Source organism: Cyprinus carpio, chromosome B9 (assembly GCF_018340385.1).
Source record: "Cyprinus carpio isolate SPL01 chromosome B9, ASM1834038v1, whole genome shotgun sequence".
NCBI lineage: Eukaryota > Metazoa > Chordata > Actinopteri > Cypriniformes > Cyprinidae > Cyprinus > Cyprinus carpio.
In genome coordinates, this window is record NC_056605.1 from 19,655,510 (window position 1) to 19,677,661 (window position 22,152).

Here is a 22,152-nt window from a genome sequence, read left to right on the forward strand (position 1 = left end):
TTGCATTTATTTAATGTATTATCTGTTTAACTATGTATTAGTATTTCAGTTATTTTTAATGAAAAAGCACACATAATGTCAAATGAAGTAATAAATATAGGATTTTTAAAAACTGCTTTTTGAGAATTTTTGATTTTTTTTTTCTTTTTAAAGATTAAGCTTAACTCATGAGTATTGAAGATGTCAAACAAAGAAAGTAAACTTTACTTAATGGCATTTTGTGAGATTACATCAGATAAGATAGGGACTGGATACTTGCACTTTAAACAACATTTCCCCTTTTTATTATCTCGGACATAGGCTAATTATTTTTCATTGACACTGACATTCACATAAATTAAAAATATGTATGGATTTATTGAGAATTCACTTTTGGAAAGTCATTTTTTGTACACCTGTTTTGTTCAGATATTTATTTTCATTTTTCTCAATTATTTCTTCATAACCATAGATATACATAACGCCAACCGACTGTCGTACTATTATTTTGAAAAGAAATCGGAATGAGAGCCATCACTTCCGGTCTGGAACTGCTTTAACAGAAGTAGATATTAAAAACAGTAGGCTTCTGGACTAAACTAATTGATAGATGCTTGCTAAACACACAGTCTCGCATTTAAAGACTCGCTTTTAACATATGGTGAATGCAGTAGTCTTATTGTAAATATCGCGATAGGTTGTCGAAGATGTTAGGACTGGATCTGTCAACTGGTGTGTAGAATTTGTTCATATTTTCTTGCAAATGTAAAGCGCAAAGCAGCAACGTGTGTTAAGTTAAAGTCAAAATTAACCATATACCATATATGCATATGTATTTTTGTATAGAAATCATATGCAGTATAATACTGGGTGCTTTTCTGCACAGAACATAATACATCGATATGACCTAACTTAGCATTAATAAATGATATAATTCCGATAAGCGGTGACATTTATCTTTTTTTCTTGTTCTTTTTTATTTTTTTATTTTTATGGCAGGTATGGATGGTGTGGTCGAAAAAATCGAAAAACTCCCTATAGACTTGTTTGCAGAAACGGTAAGATGTGTAATTACATGGTCTGGCCATGTACAATGGGAAGAAAATCATTACAAGTTTGTGCTTAAAAAATGCAACACGTCACAGATCATATTGACATATTATTATAGTAGTTATTTAGTGAATGTACTATTTTTAAGTGTTGTATTGACTGTTCTGACACTAGTCTTTTCATTTTCCAGCTTCAGTCAATCCTGGTTCATCTTCAGGATCAGAACAGAGCAGTAGATTTGATTGAAACCTGTGATGTAAGCACAAATCTACATCCCTGTTAAATATACTATAAATTAAGCATGCATGTATGTACCTGCTTTTTTATGTCTTTGCAATGCTTTCATTTCCCAAACAGAAATTTCAAAGAGTTGGGACAAACCTTGATCAGAAAGCTATTCAAGATATTATAAAACTGATGACATACTATTTTAGGTACAGTATCATCTTTCTAAGTACAGAGTATATGGTTGGGAATTAAAAAGGCTTTTGGTTTTATGAAAATGTTTTATTTATTCAGGTTAGCTGCAAAGAGCAATCTCAGTGGGGATGTCTTGGTCAGTAAATTGACTGAATGCAGCAGTAAGTGGTCCAAATCTACTCTACAGTTGGTGCACCAGCTTTGGACAGAACATGGTGCTCTTCTACATGCACATCAGGAGGTCCTGACAATGGCTAGTATTGGACAGGTGTGTCACATGATTCTTGCTTGTAGTGTAAACGTCGCTCAACCACTGTTCTCTGTCAGGTTGTTGATATCAAAGCTTCCTCACTCTTAGCTTGTAGATATCCAGTGGAAGCTTGGAATGGCAGTGAGCTCAGATACCTGCCGATCCCTCAACTCCCCGTTCATCTCTGTTCTGATGAAAATTGCAGACACATCAGGAGAGATGTCATATAAATCTTTTGAGATGACTGTTCAGCAGTTTCAGGTATGGAAGAATGCATTTTCCTAATTTCATTCAACTGTCTGAACTGCTGCAGTTAATCGTTCTCTTTCTGTTATTTTGTCCCTCAGAACTTCTACAGGCAGTTCAAGGAAATGGCCTCTGTTTTAGAGACGGTTTAATGTTTTTCTGCATGTGATTTTTACAGCAGTGATTGTGAACCATTTTGTCTATGACCAAATATTGACATACAAGTATTTAAGGATTTAACAACGTAAATTTGTTGAATTTTGCACTGAGCTTTTAATCTACTGTTTCAGTAGCTACAAGGTTCAAATTCTTATTTTATCATAATAAACAATGGTATTTTGTTAGAAAATGTCAGATTTCTTGTTTTTCCCCTCTATGGATCATCATAAATTTCCATTTGTCATTATTATTGAACTTCATAATTGTCTTCAGTGCCCCGCTTCTAATTGGTTTTTCTGCTTTCAAATAACAAGTAACACTTATGAGATGCTTAAGAACATGAGTGGAAAACATTCTTTTTCATTAATAAAAATATTCACTGAATCAATATTTTGTACTTTGTTTATAGTCCTTTTGAATGTGTTGCACCCAATGAACAGTAATCACAATGCTTAACAGTAGAGATGATGTTGGATTTGGTTTTGTCGAAAATTCTTTAAAAAAAATTAAATAAAAAAGGCAGAAGACAGACAATACAAAAAATCAGGTCATCATGTTTTTTTATTTTTTGGGAGTGTCTAGCTTCTGCCTTTTTTATTTTAAAAATCTAATTTTAGCAGCTCTGTTGCCTTCTTCACTGCAGGGCTGATTTGCTGTTTTTGTTTTGGCTGAAAGATCCCATGTAAATATATTTGAATTTGACTTTGCAACCAGTGCCTAGAAAGAAGCTCTTACAAGCTATATGTGATGATGGGCTACAGTGGGTCTCTGATGGGTTACATATACATGTGTCTCATGTTCATCTGTTTCTGGGAATGGTGATTCTTATTTAGTGTCTTGTTTTAAGCTGGGCACTTGCTCAACACTTGCAATGTGCTTGGCCTCCAGTTTGACTAATAAACTTTATTGAAATCCAGATGTCACTGTTTGGCCGGCTGCTTCTGCTGGTAGATCTTTATAAAAGCAAGTTTCTCCATTCATGGTCATTACAAGTAGTTTTATTTTCCGATTAAATAAAAATCACACACACAAATAAAAATCATTATATTGTTAAACATAGCTCTTAAGAGCATTAAATAACATATTTTTCTTTGTCTGCTGTCAGGTTTCCTATAAGAGTAACTGATCACATGACATTTACAGCTTGAAAAGAATTCTCTTTAAATGAGAGCTCATAATAGCAGTATTCAGGTTGTGTACTTCTGAATAGCATACTACTCTTACAATTTCTACAATACTACTATTTCTATAGACTACTATATAAATTTATACTACTACTACTATACTACTATATACTACTTAATATGAAGTATGTTATTATTTGATTCGGAATATGTTCAGTATTCCATCAAAATCCATTATAACGGTTAGAGACAGCAGAGGGCGTCGTTGAATATTCTTGTGTGTGTGTGTGTGTGTGTGTGTGTGTTTGTGTGCAGTAGCCTACAATTTTTTTTTTTTTTACATATAAAAACGTGGCAGTAGAAGTGAATCATGTGATGATGTGTTTCCAGTTTACTATTCTTGCAAAAATCACTACACACGCAGTATTTAATATTGCTAAAAATATCGCTCAAATTAACCTTCACATGCATAGGATACCTTTGAATTCACACAGTATTTTATAAGTGTGTTCACCCTAAACACACCCTGAACCTCACCCTTTACTTGCTAGAAATGTGAAGAATGCTTTGTCCACAGTAAAGTCTCTGGACTGAGTGCAAAGTTGACTGTATTTTTTGTGTTTATTTTCCTGATAATATGTTTGGTTTGAGTTTAAATAAAATTAGTATATTATATAGGGGGACACTGGGGCTGGTTGTAACAGAAGATGCAATACCTATTTTCTTTAGCGGAATGGTTTAGAGGTTTTGTAAAAAAAAAAAAAAAAAAAAAAAATATATATATATATATATATATATATATATATATATATAGGGGAGACTAGGGGCTAATAGTAGGGCTCTGGGGATAATGGGGGAGACGGGGGCTGGGTGTCCATATACATAGGGTGTGGATATACAAATACTATAATTAAATTAATATATAAAAGAATAAAGAAAAATATATATAATATTTGTTATAAATTTACTTTCAAAAATATTAAATATTCATTGGAGTAAAAAGTGTGAGAACTAGCTCTAAAACGTTTAACTATTAATAAACCCTAAGCCTGAATAAAGTTGACTTGCTTTCTTCAGTCAGGCCAGTGCCGTGTGTTTCCTGAAGACAGGGGAGCAAGAGATCCACACACACACACACACACACACACACACACACACAGATAAATTCAAGTGAACGCCTCTCCTATGGCTGCTGCGGCCACTCCTCCTGGAACAACAGCACTCTGTTTTCCAACGCCGTTAAATGACACAATAACGACTGGAAAGTGATGTACAACGACTTTAAAGGACTCCAGCTGATCTGCAACTTCATGCAGGAGGCGTCTGTCCGCTGCGGCGTCCACACAATCCGAAGCGCTGGGACTCGAGAAATCTGCAGGAATAAAACGCGCCTCCTTCAAGCAGCTGTGTATTGATACACGCACGCGAATCGCCTAACTTTATATATGGATTATTCGAGCGCTCAGACCCTTTGAATGGATGTTTTTATCTTTAAACAGTGATCTGAAAGCTAAAATCATCGCTGCATCTTAAAAGCCATTAATTTTGTACTTAAGCTCTCCGGGACACACGATCCTTGCGATACTTTTGACTTAAGCGTGGGTGATGTTTCCAGCTGCTTCCACGCAATACTAACCCGTGCATGTATGTGATTAGAAATTTAGCAGTATAAAGGCACTGAGTTGTTGCATAAAGCAACTAAAGTCTTTGTCCCGGAGCCCTCGGAGAGATGGAGGGACAGGATGGCAAAGGGAATAATGACAGTAATCAAAAGGCAGACAAAAGGTTTGCGCTCTGTTACATGGGCTGGTCGTCTCTGGACAGGCGCACCACGCTGCCCATGCTGCCCTGGCTGGTGGCGGAGATCCGGAGGAAAAGTGAGAAGAACGAGTCCGGTCCCGCACAGGCCAGAGAAGTTCAGCTGTATCTCTCGCCTCCTCTGATCCGCTGCGTGCCAGCAAACAGCAGCAACCTCTCCGTGTTCATATTCGAGCACAAAGCACAGTTTATCTCCAGGTTTATCCACAATAGCCACGACTTGTCTTATTTTGCCTACCTTATCAGAAGTCAACCCGATAACCCCGAGTCTGAGATGGCATGCCATGTGTTCAAAGCATGTGATCCAAACCAGGTGTGTACGGTCACTCATTCAACTGTTTAAGAGTTTTATCTGTTAAATGTACTGATCAAAAACACAGTGGTTATAGTTTATAAATAAATCTTTTCTGAAATTTGGTTATCGGTATCTGTTCTGCAGATAAATTACACTATTTGACGTTACGTTTTTCACCGATATTAACACTTTGTTAGCAGTTTAAATGGTTATATATTCTAAAAGATTTTGTATAATGTTTAATAACCCCATTTGATGAATTTTTATTTTTTGACGATACTCACACTTTTTCACCTATCTATCTATCTATCTATCTATCTATCTATCTATCTATCTATCTATCTATCTATCTATCTATCTATCTATCTATCTATCTATCTATCTATCTCAGGGTTGCCATGGACTTGGCAATATTGATCTATCTATACCCTTCACCATGACCAAGTAGCAAATTACTATCATTGTTTTGTACAATTATTTGCAGAGGGTCACATGGTACATTGAAAAAAATAGAAGTATGATACATGGCTTGGAGTTATATATATATATATATATATATATATATATATATATATATATATATATATATATATATATATATATATATATATATATATATGTATGTGTGTGTGTGTGTGTGTGTACATAACACATATTAGGAAAAAAATAATCTTCATTCCTTTGAAACCCCAATTTTTTTAATGCAATTTTATAATAATTTTATAACAATTTATAAAAATGAACTTTCACAATGCCTGCCAATGCACCCTGACGTTTAGTCTGCTGTATGATTGACAAGTCTTTGTCAGTTGGATATATGCCAGTATGTAGGGCACCGTTGCACCAGAGGAATTAGATTTACAGAGCATCATGTAAAGACGGGTCAGATCTCTCCTGGCACATGCAGATGAAGGATTAATCAGATCAGCTAGACAATACACACTTAGAATATTGAAGTCCCCCTCCTTCTCCTCTGCTTGCTAGCTGTCATACTGCCTTGAAACAATAACAGCAACCTTGATGCACTGCACTTACATCTGAGTTCTCGGTTTCATGGTATTGATTAGAGATTAGTTGTAATGTGATCCTAATGTTAGTCTGCTGCTGAGCTATATTTGAGACGCCTGTTCAGTGCACTTTGTTGGTCTGAGTGTAACATGGATTTAAACATACACGTGTGTATATGCAGTGATTTACTATGCATTTTATTACACATTTACAAGCATATATTTTTGTTTCTCTGTGAATCTAAGTTGAAAAGTAATCCATTTCTTTGCACTTGCTACATTATTTATGGTATTTGTACGATTGTTGTACAATCTCAGAGGTAAAAGTTCTTTGAAGTAAATGCGAGGCAGGGAAAGTTTTGGGCGTCCTGTGAGTGCACGTTGAGCTCCAGAGGCAACATACATCATTGTCATGTGTTATGCAAGAAAAACTGGCCGGATAGCAACATGTGCTAGATAGTCCATGAGGAATGTGTCTTAGCTCACGTCTTAAGATGGCTGCTGGCTCATTTTGAAGTGCTACCGTGCACTATAGTCTGACCAGTGTACAGAGACTGACTCAGCTGGCATTTCGCCATATAAATATCTCCTACTCCTAATGCAGCCCGATCAATCCTTTCCAGATGCCTGCGGCGTGACATAGTTCCACTTTTTATTTATAATCCCTTATTTATAACTCCACCTTCGGCATGAAATAGCCCACCCTGTGTAAGGGCAACAAAGTAAGGTTGTGTTTCCTTTCATAATGATATACTATGTGCACGCAGATGCCTGGCCTCATTTTACTGATAGAAATGAAAGGAATGCATTATCTGTGATTATGCGGTAGTGTGTTGTTTATGCTGTGGGCAAGAAAAAATGGCTGGGGTCCCTCTGATGCATTTTGTTCATTGTTTATGCATTTTAGGATGGGGCTGTTTGTTTTTGTGGTTTGGAGTGATCATCAAAGTATGAAGCAAAATCAGTGTTGTACGGGATATAACCCACTTAGACCTCCAAGTCAGAGTTTCATACAGTACAGTGTTCTATTTTATCCAGCTGCCCTGAATACCTTCCTGGTAAGCATAATTAGAATGACATCCAGTACAGGACTTGACCGGTGATTTGACTCTCCTTATGTTTTAGACTTGTGTGACTAATGTTTGGTACTGTTTCAAACTAGGGGGTGCTGGGGGTTCATAAAAATGTAAGAGAAATAAAAAATTTTTGCGCATGATATTTTTGCAGCCGTCAAGGTTAATTTGTGCTTTCTAAAGACATGGTCAAATTTCAAAAGATTACTTTATTCTTTATTTCTTTTGAAATCAGTTTTTAGCAGTGCGGTGGAAAAAAAATAATTCTTCACATAGTGAACAGTGTGTTTTCACATGAAATATGTAGCTGCTTTTATATTTTACGAAGGGGCTCCTTTGCATGGGGAGCTTCATATTTTGGGGACCGTGTCATCAGGAACTTTAAGAACCTCTGATTTACAGTAATTCAGCTGAGGTTGATTGAAGCTTGACCTTGGGCCCTGCAAGACTGAAAGTGCAGAATCACAACAGTATTTCATAACTGAGCCTGCCTTCAAATATTAAAAAAATTCCTCATAAAAAGAAATTGTGAACCTGCTTAAAACATGAGTCATCTTTCTGTGCTCTTTTTTCAGTTTTCAATCTTACTTTTATGTGGCTTAAATGGTAAGTTTCTAAGAAGCCTCCAGTGCTTTTTGCATTTTATATCTTAGTTTTTAAAACAGCATTCTAAAATATTCCTATCAACCGTTTAAACATGAGGAGTAAGATCATGGTAGCACATTGATAAAATTTTGCACATTCTTTAAATCACAAAAGCAAAAATAGTAATAACCTTGTGAAGTAGGAGGTCATATGCACTAATCAGTGGATTTGAATTTCATCAATTTTTTATGAAAAGCAGGAATTTCTTATTACAGCTCTTTGTGTTTAAAGAGAACATATAAAATAATCAGTCTAAAAAGGCATACTCCATCCCAAAATGAAAATTTTGTCATTATTCACTTACCCCCATGTCGTTCCAAACCCGTAAAAGCTTCGTTCGTTTTCGGAACACAATTTAAGATATTTTGGATGAAAACAGGGAGGCTTGAGACTGTCCCATAGATTGCCAAATAAATAACATTTCAACTGTAACGTTATGAAGCGACGAGAATACTTTTTGTACACAAAGAAAACAAAAATAACTACTTTATTCAACAATTCCTCTCCTCTGTGTCTCTCCAAATTAGCATAGCGTCATTTTCACAAATCTGAGCAGTACGCAGGTGGCGTACACTCTTCTGTATCAGCCGCGCCACAAGGATACGTTTTTTTTTACGTGTATTTACACTTTGGTTTGAAAGCAAACAGTACATCGGTGCAGCGCGGCTGACACAGAAGAGCGTACGCCATCTGCATACCGCTCAGAATTGCCAAAATGATGCTATGCTGATTTGGAGAGACACAGAGGAGAGGAATTGTTGAATAAAGTCGTTATTTTTGTTTTCTTTGTGTACAAAAAGTATTCTCGTCGCTTCATAACGTTACGTTTGAATCACTGATGGAAGATGGACTATTCTGACGATGCTTTTCATTCTTTCCTGGACCTTGACACTGTTATTTATTTGGCAATCTATGGGATGGTCTCAAGCCTCCCTGTTTTCATCCAAAATATCTTAAATTCGTTCGGAAGACGAATGAAGCTTTTATCGGTTTGGAACGACATGGGGGTAAGTGATTAATGACAAAATTTTCATTTTGGGATGAAGTAACCCTTTAATCATCCACACAGCTTTGATGCATAAATCAAAGAGGCTTAATCTTCCTCAGGTGGTTTCAAGTATCTGTGTCATACATGTCTTAAAAAGCTTTAGCCATACACCGTAGCCCAAAAATGGTTGAACAATTAACTGCACTTGAAAAATGTATGAATGTAATTGCATTAGGTTACATCATATAAACCCAAGTGGCATTTATCTGTAAACATTAGAATGCTTCACAACAGCAGTTTGTTTTAAATTAAAGAATATTTAAGAATATAAAGAATATATATGCTGTTCAGAATAATGACAAAGTATTTGGACATTTTCTGATTGTCAAACAAGAGTAAAACATGTTCATAGTTAATGTAATGAACTACAACTGTGCTTAATCTGCTAGGACACCTGTGTCTTAAGTCTGATATTCTCTCTTCAAATGCAGTGACAAGGATTGGATGCAGGAAATTCACAAATGAGAGAACGGGAGGGAAACGCTAATGAAACGTGTAATAAACCATGTTTGTTTTTACACTTTTTGTTATTCACACTATTACTTTCATCCTTGCACGTTTGGTTCAGTGCAAATAATTAATTAGACTAAATGCGGTTCTAGCATCATATTGCAATTAAATAATTCAGACCATTTAGGGGTTTATAAAACACTGTTGTTGATTTGGTGAGGTCACTGAAGTTTCTTGCAAACGTGACCAATGGTTTCTCTCTTTTTTTTCTTGCACACTGGGCTTGTGTCCTAAAAACAGCAGAATGTATTGCCTTTCCACTATCAGATAAAAATATCTGCTTTTGGCAGATTATTCAAGCTGGTTAAACTAGGTAGTTAGAGACTTTTTGGAAATCTCTGAGTGTTCCTGGGAAATAAGCCATTTGTCAGTTGAAAACAAGCAGCCACACCCTCTGTGCTGCTTACACAGGCAGCCCATTGCAGGAGATGATTGCTTGAATGATTGTTTGCTTTTCCTCCTGATCTCAAGGAGCCTTTTCTCCCAGCTGCACTGTGATTTTCCACAAGTTAGCCTTGGGGTTTTAATTAAATGTTTGCATTAAACCGAGCCATATTTACCGAGAGCCATGCAGTAGACCACAAAGTTCTTAGTTGTCTTGCAATAAGTGCATAAAACCAATTGCAAAGTAAAGAAAAGTGTTCCCTGCCGATGCAGAACTTGCTGCTACAATGCTGGCCTGTTCTGAGTGGTTGTTGCTGTACCGTTGCTAAGGCATTCTGAGTGGACTACTGTATAATGTGGTTTATAGGGTTTTCTGGATGGTGACTTTCCCGTCCTCAAGTCTCTGCTTCTATTTATAATTCAGGTCCCTCCTATGCTTCTGCACACACTTTTTTTGTCAGCTAGGTGAAAATTATAAGTCTGATTACTTTGAAAAATAAAAGCACACTTCTTCTCAATAACCCACATCTTAAATATCAAGTTATGTGCTGAAATGGGTTAGGTTTTTATTGTGCCTGAGAACCCATAAAAAAGATTATTTATATTATACGTGTAGTTCCATGTCAGTTATTTGGGAAAGCAATGTGTCAAATGTCCTTTGCAGATGTTTGGCTCTAATGTGAAAGTTTTCATGGGTTTCAGCACATTTGACAAACATACCTGTCTTTATCTTTGTAAAGACAGACCAGTTTGCACAGTGTGTAGTTATGTTTGGCTTACTCTCTATTATTGCCTTGAACAAGTAATCCATGTGACCTTGGTATGGCGCCTTTTTTTATGCAGCAAGCACTCTGTGGCCATTACGAGGCTTTAGTTCTTGGAAGATTTGTTTGTATCGACTGGATTCTTATTCACACTACTGCTTTGCGCTCTATGTGGACTTTGCAACATGCTAATGTGTCTCAGAGCTTGGTGTGTCTTACTTTAAAGGAAATTTATTACATTCACCTTAATTTAATAAAGCTACTGAATGTAATTCATGTCATGTTTTAATTTGTAAAATTAATTATTTTATTTGCTGTAAAAAGTTCACTGAAGTGTTTCAAAGGACTCTGGCTAGCTCGTTACTGTGCACGGGTTGTTTTATGGGAATTATCTAAATGCTGCTTCAGTTTTAAACCCCAAGTGCTGTAAATAACAATTTCTTTATTGTCCTGTGTGTTTCATTGAGGAGCCACATCAAAAAAGCTAATTAGAATCTCTAGTTTTCCAAAAATGGTGCATCAGCAAAATTTATGGTTTGGATTGACGAACTATTCTTAAAGGGGTCATATGATGCTGATAAAAAGAACATTATTTTGTGTATTTGGTGTTATGCAATGTGTTTATGCGGTTTAAGGTTCTAAAAACACATTTTTCCCAGGCCAGCAGCATGAGACTCAGTCCAGCAGTTTCTGCTCGTGCACATCCCATCATGGGTTCTCTTTTAGCAGTTCATTCAATGTACTGTTAGGAGTAACTGAATAACTCGGGATATTGGTTTATTTAGCATCAGAGGGAGTGTAAGGCACGTTTATGAACAAAATAAGTTATTTGTGGATTAGTGCGTACTGGGGACGCAAACTGTTTCAAACGATTCAGTTTGATTTGGTGAACTGGTTCGACCAAGATCCGGTTAAATAGAAAGATTCGTTCGCGATCCAGACGCATTGCAGGCTACTGGTTCAGGAAACAGTCCTCATCCTCCATAAAAAGCACACATCTGAATATTTGGGTTGGACTGTTCTGGAACAATGTTGAAACACAACTTAACCACTGATTTCTAGTCATGTCCTCTTTTGGAAGGCCAAACAAAGTTTCACTTCAACGAAACACACAGCAACTCCACAACATGGCAGCTATGGCAACAGAGAGAATAAAAGGTATACCTTCTTTCTTTGCGTGAACATTTGGGCGGCGTTATGGAAATCTTCCCACAAAGTGACATAGACATGTGGGGGCGTGGTAGAACAAGCCATTTTAGGGGGGTGTGGTTGACCCTTAACTTTTATAAGGAATATCTCTTTGGATTTGAGACTTTAGTCTTTGCAACTTTACAGATCTTGTTTATGCACCAAGAGCTCGTAACCCTCCAAAGAGAAAGAAAAAATTTAAATTGCATCATATGACCCCTTTAAAAATGAAGTTCTTCTTAACTCATATTACCCAAAATGTTTGAAAATCCAAAAAGTTCTTAAGAATGTTTGTATCTATTTTCTCAATATTATTTTGAAGACAAAAAATTATTTGAATTAATTTGAATTCCAGAAGATAATTTTCTGCAAAAAAGTGTTAATATCCTCTTAAAGTAACGACAGTGTCCAGAGTCTTAAATCTTGAATTTTAGAAAAAATAAGATGAACTTAAAATATTTGATAATGTCTTAAGAACTTATAGAGATCTTACAATTTGTCCTGTAAAAAGTCTTAATAAAATCTTTGTGAATTTTTTTTTTTTTTTTGAGTTTCTCAGCTGTTGAAACATGCGTTTAAGATCCTGGAAAGAAAAACATGAATATACATTACATAGGATTTCTGATTATTTTGTGTGTATGGTGATACTGATTTGAAAAAGTCTCACCCACTGTTTAAATCAAACCTATGCCCTTGCACCTAGTTTCAAAAGTTTCCTACTGATGTTCAGCCATACAAAAACATCTGAGATCTGTTTTTCTTAGCTTCAGGTTTCATTCTAACTGATCGACAGTAGTAAACCAGGAGTTCCGTCTGATTGATTTATTTCCATTTGGCTTCTTTAATGCACGCTCAGGTTCTTCAGCTGTTTTTTTTCTTTTCTGATATTGCCAGTCTGCCTTGGCCTTTGTATTACTAACTCCTAAATTGTTCCTCAGGGGCTGAACCTAGTTAGTTATGCAACCTGCATGTCTCCCTGCAAAAGTTTAACATAACAACTTAGCCTTTTTATGGACGTTTTGTCCTTGTTTGCCTTTCAGTGTGTTGATTTAGTATTTTTATTGTTGATCTAATGTCTTAAACTGTTCTCCAGGTGCCTGAGGTTATTAGCAGCATTAGACAGGTGTCCAAGGCTGCTCTAAAGGAGGAAAGCAAGCCCAAGCAAGAGAGTGACGAGTCTTTCTACAACTCCCAGAAATTCGAAGTGCTTTACTGCGGAAAAGTGACAGTCAACCACAAGAAAGCCCCTTCCACTCTGATTGACGACTGCATTGACAAATTCCGCCAACATGAGATTGAACGTAAGCGTCTGCGGCTCCTCAATGGCCAGCGCAGCTCCACCGAGGCCCCTGTGGAGTTCATTGTGGGTGACAACCCTCTAAGCTCCTCCCTTTGTGAAGTCGATGAACCTGAGCCCAACCTAAATGAGGAAGAACTGTCTAAGGTGGGCAATGGGAATCTGGACATGACTAGCTCATCCAGTACGGGCAGCCTACTGGGGTCCTTTGAATGTATCTTGGAGGACTCAGGTTTTGGGGAGCAGCAGGAGATTCGTACACGCTGTAATAGCCTGGCGGGCGGCCTACAGAAAAGGCCCAGAGAGGTTGGCAAGGGGTCTACACGTAGGAGACACGCTAGTGCGCCCAATAACGTGCAGCCGTCTGATGCTGACAAGAATCGCACAATGCTATTCCAGGTACTACATGCAGAAACACGCTTACTTTAAGCCTGTGATTTCATAAACCTTGACAGGTGACTTTAAAATGTTTACTCATGTCGGAACACAAAAGATATTAAGTCTTTCAACAGTTTTTCACTTTCGAAAAAAGTCAATTCATTTTAGAGTTTTTATCCAAAGCAAATTTCAAAAAAGTTAGATGGGTTTTTAAATGGCTCTTTTATAGTATTTTTATAGTATCTCTGCCATGAAAATAGTCAATGAAGGTGGCGTGGTGTTAAAATGTCAACCAAAGGTGCACACAAATGCACCTTTCTAAATTTCTTGCTAGGCTACTGAATAATGTCTGTCTTTAGCCATTGGCTATTTCACTCACCAGTAGGCTAAGAAAAGTTTATGTTTTTACTGCATGTTGTGTCCTGCTTCAGGTTGCATACACAGGTTCTAGAATACTCTGTCTTAGTGTTTGACAGGAAAGAATGCGTAATCTCATTTCAGGGCATGGGAAGAGCCAAAAAAATAAAAATATATTTATTACACAATCCAGAACAAAACTATCCCTTTAACCTTCAAAACAGGCCTACGCATGCAAATGTCTTCTCTTTGAGAGGCAAAACCCCAAAACCTCATAAAAATTACTCATCACAGACATGCAAACACATAAACCTTTTACATTTTTTTTAACGGTCATTTGCTTAAGAAATCAGTTGCAGCCTCTGCGACCTTGATAATAAGTAGAATTGTTTTTAATGTTTGAGCTCTCAATTTTAAGGACATCTCGTCCTGTTCACAGGGCTCTGTGTGTGTGTTTTACTTTAGAATATTGTTTGGTTTTAGAGATAATCTCTTTCTCCCTCTCATATTTAATGTCACCATATGTTAGCACACAGTGCTATTCAAAACAAGTACCAAGCTACTGACATGAGGCTTTGTAGAAGATTTTACTTTAGAATATTTGCCCTGATTTTGAAATTCTCATAAAAATATCAAACACTGAAAACAATTGTTACTGTTTTCTGTCTTATGTAAAAAAAAATGCATGTAAGACGTCTTCATTTCAAGCTTTGAATTCAGTTGTTCGAAATATTCAACAAATAACCATAAATAGTGTGTTTCCTTCAATTATTTTAAAATCACAAAGATAAGAAGTGCACTCTTTCATTAAAAAAAAAAAAAAAAATCCCACATTTAATAGTGGAGTATTTTTACACTACAACCCTTTAATGGAGGGCAAAAATATGAGGGCAACCCCCCCAAAAAAACCTAAATAAAAAAATATAATTGTTAAATAATTGCAAATGAGGTAAAGTGTTCAATTAATCAAGGTTTTGATTTTAGGTCAATTCACCCAACCCTAGTTTGTAGGCATTTTTACTTGCTAAAATCACTGTAAAACACATCTTTAAATGCTTATTGGGACCATTGTTGTATAACACCAATGCTGAGTAAATAAAAATTCTGTGCATTACCATTAATAATAATCACATTCAACAACTCTAAGCTGCAACTTGTTGCAATACTATAAAATTCCACCGATGCACAGTCACAGTTTCAAACATGTTTTCATCTAATCAGATTTCAGAGGCAGAATAATTTGTTTTATGAAGTGAATAATTTTGAGCTGCTCTATGTTGTGTTGCATTGTGACTTGCAGCTCCATATAGTTATTTGTCTTTTACGGATGCTGTTTTTTGTGCCTGCAGGGTGTTAAACAGACAGATCACTTTGGCTTTATTTGTCGGGATGTGGTGGAGTCTGGCCCAGCCCAGTACGTGTGTTATGTGTTCCAGTGCGCTAGTGAGTCTCTGGTGAGTCCTGACCTGCTTGCAGCACCTGTTGTCCTCACACTGATCAATTATTTATCCTAAGCTACAATGGAAACAATGACTCTCCCTTGCCTGTTTTGTGGATATTGCCTTCAGTATGCTGTTTTCTCTGCCAGCTGAATGCCACCCAGAGGATAAATAGAATCAGACCTATGTTTTTGCACACAATGTACAGAAAGATTGTCCCATTTTAATTGAGACTTCACAAATGACTTCACAAATGAAATGTTTTATTATTAAATAATAATTTTAAGTGCAAGTCTATTACCGTATACGTTTTTCACTTGTTTTGTATATTTGACCACTTTTTTTATCCTGCAAATGCTTTTCACAGGTGGATGAAGTAATGCTCACAATGAAACAAGCTTTTACCACAGCAGCAGCTCTGCAGAGCTCCAAGAACCAAATCAAACTGTGCGAAGCTTGTCCAATGCATGACTTGCACAAGCTCTGTGAGAGAATAGAAGGTACAGCCACCAGCTTCCATCAACTCACTCAATGTCCTTGTCCCACATTTAGCACAATATCCAGTGTTTTTTCTCTCAATGTCCCAGGTTTGTATCCTCCCAGGGCGAAACTAGCCATTCAGAAGTACCTGTCCCAACTGAGCGACAATGAGCAGGTCAATATATTTGAGCGGGTGCAGGTAGGCACACAAGGAGAAATTTTGCAGACAAAGTAACTAAATATCTTTGAATTTCAATTCTTTATTGTATATTTAATTTGTATTTTCTCATCCATTAGAAAATGAAGCCAGCATCTGATCATGAAGAAAACGAGCTTGTGATTCTTCACCTCCGACAACTGTGCGAGACCAAGCAGAAGTCTCATGTTCATATTGGAGAGGTCCCACAGGTAGCATAACTGCACAAACAACATAAATGCACCACTTGCTTCGCCCACCCACGCTGCCTGGCAGAGTCATGAAACTGTGACCTCTCTCTAATTGGATAAGACAGATTGAAAGTGTCATCTGAATACAGCTAGATTAGAACAGAGCTCCTGAATGAATGCAGATGCCCTTCTGAGTGTGTGGTGTGTTATGTTCTCAAAGTACTTTGCCTCTGGAAAAATTTCTAACTGCTTTTAAAGTTGATATGAAATCGAAATGAACCCTATTCACTTTCTTACTTTATATTCCTGGTCTTATTGTGAATGATTAATTATTATATAGTGTACATTATAAATTTCCTTTTCTGTTGATACCACTTAGCTTGGCTGTTTGGCTGTTAGTTAATGTGTATTAAATAATATATAATTATACATATTATATATTCATGTGATAAAGTATGTATGTGTGTGTATATTGATCAAGCGTGATAGAAAAGACATCATTTAAAAAAAAGTCTATTTCATATAAATGCTGTTCTTTTGAACTTTCTGTTCATCAAGAAATCCTGAAAGAAACTTTGAAGAAAACTTTTCAGCAATGATAGTTAATAAAAAAATGTTTCTTGAGCACCAAATCAGCATATTAGAATGATTTCTAAAGGACCATATGACACTAAAAACTATTAAAAAAAAAATATGCTTTGCCATCTCGGGAATACGTTTTTATATATTAAAATAGAAAACAGTTATTTTTATTGAAATAATAATTCAGAGCATTACTGCTTGTTACAATTGTTTTTCAGTGTAATAATATATGTATGAAAATAATAAAAATATATACAAGAATATTTGTATATATATTTGTTATAAGCATAATTGTCTTTATATAAAGACAGTTTTAATAAGGTGCTATGGAAACAATGAAATTATGATCTGTCCACCCTTTAAATTCTACAGTGGAAACAATGGTTTACTGGGACAAAAAGACACAATTAGCAAGGCTTCCAATGCACTCAGTCTGTGCTTTAAGTTCACTTGTGTTGTGTTGTGTTGTTGTAGACGAGTAATGATTTGTCCTGATGCCTGGTTGTCTTTCTTCCATCATTTTAAAATCTATTTAGTGAAATGTCACCAATTGCAGAACACGATTTTCACGGATTTCTCAGAAAACTCTAGGTGTATGGCACATTCATTCTCACTTACTCACTCTCTTTGTACCTTTGTGTGACAGCAGAATGCTTCTGGCAGCACCGTGACCTCTGATAACTCCATTGCGGGCCGCAATAAACTGGACGTGTTGAAGAACAAAGCCCGGAGTTCTCTGACAAGCTCCCTGGAGAACATCTTCTCAAGGGTATGTGTGTGTGTTGTGCGTCTATGTCTTAGTTGTGTATGAATGGGGATTGACCCATTTACCCCACCCTTGTACTAAATAATACCTTTGTCTGTGTACAATATTATAATGAATCAACCATCTGCTGTATTTCCTCACAAAACAATATCTATGTTTAAGGATAAACCTAAGCTTGAATTGCACATTAGACATTTGTTTGTGTTTCATTAAAGGAACAGTTTATCCAAAAATTAAATTCTGCCATTCTTTGCTCACAATCATGTTGTTTCAAACCTGTATGAATTTCTACAATGGAGCTCAAACAGATATTTTTTTCCATGGTCACTGTTTGATTTTGTTACATGGAAAAGAGCAGCCTTCATTTCTTTCAGAATGTCTTCTTCTGTGTTCCATGAAAGACAGAAATCATACAGGTTTCTGAATTATGAATGACATGTTGATTAAATGATGACAGAATTTTTGTTGTATTGCTTTAAAGTGTGTGTAAATGTAAATCCTGAACTTTAAGCAGGTTGCTGTTCTTTCTATATTTTAATTGTTATTAAATATTTCTTCTCTAGGGGGCCAACCGTATGCGAATGCGTCTCGGCAGCATGGGAAGTTTTGACCGCGTGAGTATCACACAACACGTGAACACCAGGATCTGTCATTTTAACCCCAGCTTTTGTCTCTCCCTGCCAAGAATCACGTCTCGGTTCTGCCCTGCCAGCAAGCATGTCTCTGTGGTATAAATTACCACCGCATGCTGAAAATAATACCAATGCTGTATTATGATACACTACATGTTTTTCTGCATCAACTTGTGTAATATGATTGAATCTGACCTTTCAGCCTGGTCAGGAGGTCTTGCTTATTGGGGGTAGCTTGTTTTGACCCTGTACCTCGCTGTCTCGGTAGGGTGTGATATGTGAGGTGTGTGTGTTGGTAAGCTAGACACGTCTCAATGGAAAACAAATCAGTCAGCTCTTCCTTCCCACTGGGTCCTCACATGGCCTCAGAGGCGCTGCCAATGTGAGCACCTTCTCTTGTGCTTAAACTTCAGCTCTCAATAACATGATAGAATCCAGCAACTCCTTGCTCATGGCTCTCTTCCATGTTCTGTATGTACTGTGAATCAGTTCTGAGAATTATTACCATATAGTGAAACTAAAACAGCGATGAAAATAATTGATTTAAAAGGGATAGTCCACCCAAAAATGAAAATTCTGTTATCATTTAGTCACTCCCATAATGTCCAAATTACTTACTTTCTCCTAAAAAAAAAAAAAAAAAAAAAAGATATTTGGGATATGTCTTTTTTTTTTTATACATACAATGGTTATCATATCAATGGTTATGGTTACCAACATTCTTCAAAATATGTTCCTTTGTTTTTAACCGAAAAAAAAAATCATACAGTTTTGGAATGGCATGAAGGTGAGTAAATGATGACAGTTTTCATTTTTGGGTGAACTGTCCCTTAAAACAATTTTTGTAAAATGAAATAAAATATGTACTAAAATTACCAGTATTAATAATATACAAACCTACACTAATGAAAGTGAGTGGAGAAACTAATCAAAATAAAAAAGATCCATAAAAATAGAATAAATATATATTTTATAAGGTAATGGAAAACCTAGAATGCCAGGGAAGTTTATATATGAATATCATTAAATTTATGTAGTGAATATCCATTTATTTAGTTATGCTGTGCTCTAAAATATTTAATAGCCTAAATATTGCTTAAAACTTAATCCCAAACAGTAGTAATGTCTAATTTAATTTTTTTTTTTTTTAAATCCTTGGGAAAATTATGGAAATTCATTGGTCATTCTCCAGTTGTAACCCAAAATATCAAACCGTCCAAGTCGTGTCCATAAACTGTGATCAATCAAAAAATTTTTTAGTTATTTATCATCAGAACTAACTTTTCTTTTATTATCCATTTGTACAATTACTTTTAGCCAACTGGTCCCAAATTTATCAAACTCAGGCTGTATAAAGGTTCCCATTCTCTTTGTGTTACCCTGCCAAGAGAACTATTATGCTGTTTGGATCATTTGTTTTTCCCAAATTTAGCTGTAGGCAGCTGTAGGAAGTGGACAGGTTTGTGATTTGTGCGAGTGGAAGGAGAGAGCGTTGTGCAGCCGTTGCTGGTTTCCTGGCCCTGCTGTGTACTGACTCACAGGAGAGCATGTGTTCAGGAACCATAATAGCACAGGGACAGGAAACAGAGTGAGGAAGAGAGACCCTTCCTATAGCCATCACAGTAAACAGCAGCCAGAAACCTCCATTGTGGTGCGGTCCACCTCCAACGGCTTATGTGTGTCTGATGTGGCTCTGTGACACAGACTATTAACATACAATAGATCACAAAGTGTGTGAGCAGTCACGCTACCACCAACACAGCCACTTCTGCTTGGGGAAGCGAACTGAGACTCAGGCTGGACGGGGAGAGGGAAAGCGTTGGGTGAGTCGAGAATCAGTAGTTAGATGTAGCTGGCAGCAAGTCACTTGTTTTGCTTTGTCTGAAACTTGAAGGTTGTATATGCATACTGTATCTCAGAAGATTGCTTGTTTCTGTCTGGCGAGTGGTTGGAATTTGAGATTTGACTGTTGGATAAGCTGACTTTGTGGATTTTAAGGTTTGAGGAGACCTTGTCTGTATTGTACGTCAGAGTGTTGGGTCCATCTCATCACTGACCTGATTCATTCTCTGTTCACCCAGCAGAGCGACTCCCCTGGTGACTCCCCACCTGGGACTCCACCCAGTTACACTGAGGAGGACCCAGATGCCCCACAGTTCCGTCGCCGGGCACACACCTTCAGCCACCCGCCCATCAAAAAGAAAATCTCCTTCACTGAGGTTTCCTCCCAGGCCTGTAAAGCTCCGCTGCGCCGACAGCAGTCATTGGCCCCTGAGCTGCTGCAGAACAGGTAATGCATCACTTCCTGTTTGCTCTCATGTGATAAAGTCATATATCTTTCCATCTGTTTTTCAGCAGTCATATGATATTCAGAACGTTGCAGTGATATGCTGGCATGCTGAAAACAGCTTGTTGATTTTATTTGCAAAATCATAAATATGGCTCAATACAATGCATATATACTGATAAATTAATGATTTTAGCATGAATGCTTACATGGAGAGAGCATGTGGCATGCTGTGTGTATTGCTGGACTTAGCACTAATTCAAATCATTTAGAAAATTACTAAAACTGAAGGATATGGTGTTTTATTGTTTAATGTTTTGTGATCTATATTTGTTATTTTAATGAATCAGAATCAATATATTATTAAGAATTTTTTGTTTTGTCATATAGTTTGTGTTTTGTACACTCTATAAATGTAATAAATAAACTATTTGTCTTTTTTTTTCTTTTTTTTTTAATCTCTTCAAATACAGATTTTAGAAATGCATATATATCATAATGCTGGTTGATACCGATAATCTGTTAATTATTTGTATGTAAATCCCAATAACTTATACTTGGCTGATATTTAAAAAAATATTAAAATCTAAAATAATTAAAATAATAATAAAAAAAACAATTGTAAAATCAAATCAAATTGAATATTAATTTTGAGGTTCTGCTAAAGATTGTAGTTTATTAAAATGTATATCATAGTTGAATTTATTGATTAAATTAATTAGTGTTTATTATAGATTTTAAGCCACCAGTATATGGTAGCAAAAGTAATCCAAATGTAAAAATAGGTGGAAATGAACATGCATAATGAAATATCCGATATTAGCCAATATATATCCAATATTAAAAATATATATTTACAAAATGTAAAATAAAAATCATTATACAACCAATGTTGTACAGATTTATTGTGCATCTCTAATATATTGTATAGTTCTGATATCTCTGATATATGATATATATTTTGCCTGAATTTGTACTTTTCCAGCATTTAAAAAAGTAACAGTAAAAACATCTCTATTTCCAAGGCAAATTCTATGCTACTGAAGGAGTCTTTCATCTGCTCAGAAGCTCTCATGAGTTCTAGATTGTGGTTTCATGGCAGTGTTTAGACCTCTGGAAAGTAATGTGTATTTGTTGTGGGCCTTTTATGTTTCGGCTCCCTCAGCACCGTTGGTTACACGAGAGTGCGCAGTGTCTCTGAGAGCGAGTCCTACTTCAGTCTCTCATCCTCCTTCCACACCCCCACTTTCCTGAAAACCTTTTACCAGGGCTCCCTCGGCTCACTGGCCTCCCTGTCGGACAGCGGGAGTCTTAAGAGGTGAGAGAGGGCTTCGGTTACGGAGCGCTCAGTGTCCGTTTCCCCCGGGGGTGCCTGAAGTTCGAGCTGATGGCGGCCGCCTTCTCTGCGCCTGTCTGTTTTTTAACCCAAAGGCTTCAGTCACTTTGTCATCAGTCAAGAAAAAACACTTCTGTAACTTACTCTCTATTCCTGTCAAAATTGTTGGACTTTGTCATTGTCCACCGGACACGAGGGATGCATTGTTTGCATGTTGGTGTCTTTACTAACTAATGATAAACAAAAGCATT

General features: G+C 36.5%; 2 protein-coding genes across 2 annotated transcripts in view; both read left to right on the plus strand.

Moving 5' to 3' along the window:
- The first annotated feature begins 503 nt into the window (after positions 1–503).
- LOC109065858 (COMM domain-containing protein 6-like) lies at positions 504–3,020 on the plus strand. Its single transcript, XM_019082860.2, has 7 exons — positions 504–711; positions 979–1,037; positions 1,220–1,285; positions 1,387–1,463; positions 1,549–1,717; positions 1,808–1,960; positions 2,047–3,020. The coding sequence occupies exons 1-7, from the start codon at positions 687–689 to the stop codon at positions 2,095–2,097; spliced, it is 600 nt and encodes a 199-aa protein (XP_018938405.1). The 5' UTR covers positions 504–686; the 3' UTR covers positions 2,098–3,020.
- Positions 3,021–4,363: 1,343 nt separating this feature from the next.
- LOC109065850 (TBC1 domain family member 4-like) overlaps positions 4,364–22,152 on the plus strand; it is a 31,391-nt gene continuing 13,602 nt past the window's right edge. Inside the window, exons 1-11 of the mRNA XM_042730436.1 lie at positions 4,364–5,359; positions 13,054–13,681; positions 14,397–14,431; positions 15,342–15,446; positions 15,799–15,931; positions 16,019–16,110; positions 16,209–16,319; positions 17,530–17,649; positions 18,210–18,260; positions 20,360–20,568; positions 21,731–21,883. Coding sequence (XP_042586370.1) covers positions 4,958–5,359; positions 13,054–13,681; positions 14,397–14,431; positions 15,342–15,446; positions 15,799–15,931; positions 16,019–16,110; positions 16,209–16,319; positions 17,530–17,649; positions 18,210–18,260; positions 20,360–20,568; positions 21,731–21,883 — 2,039 coding nt within the window. The 5' untranslated portion in view covers positions 4,364–4,957. The remainder of the gene's footprint in view (positions 5,360–13,053; positions 13,682–14,396; positions 14,432–15,341; positions 15,447–15,798; positions 15,932–16,018; positions 16,111–16,208; positions 16,320–17,529; positions 17,650–18,209; positions 18,261–20,359; positions 20,569–21,730; positions 21,884–22,152) is intronic.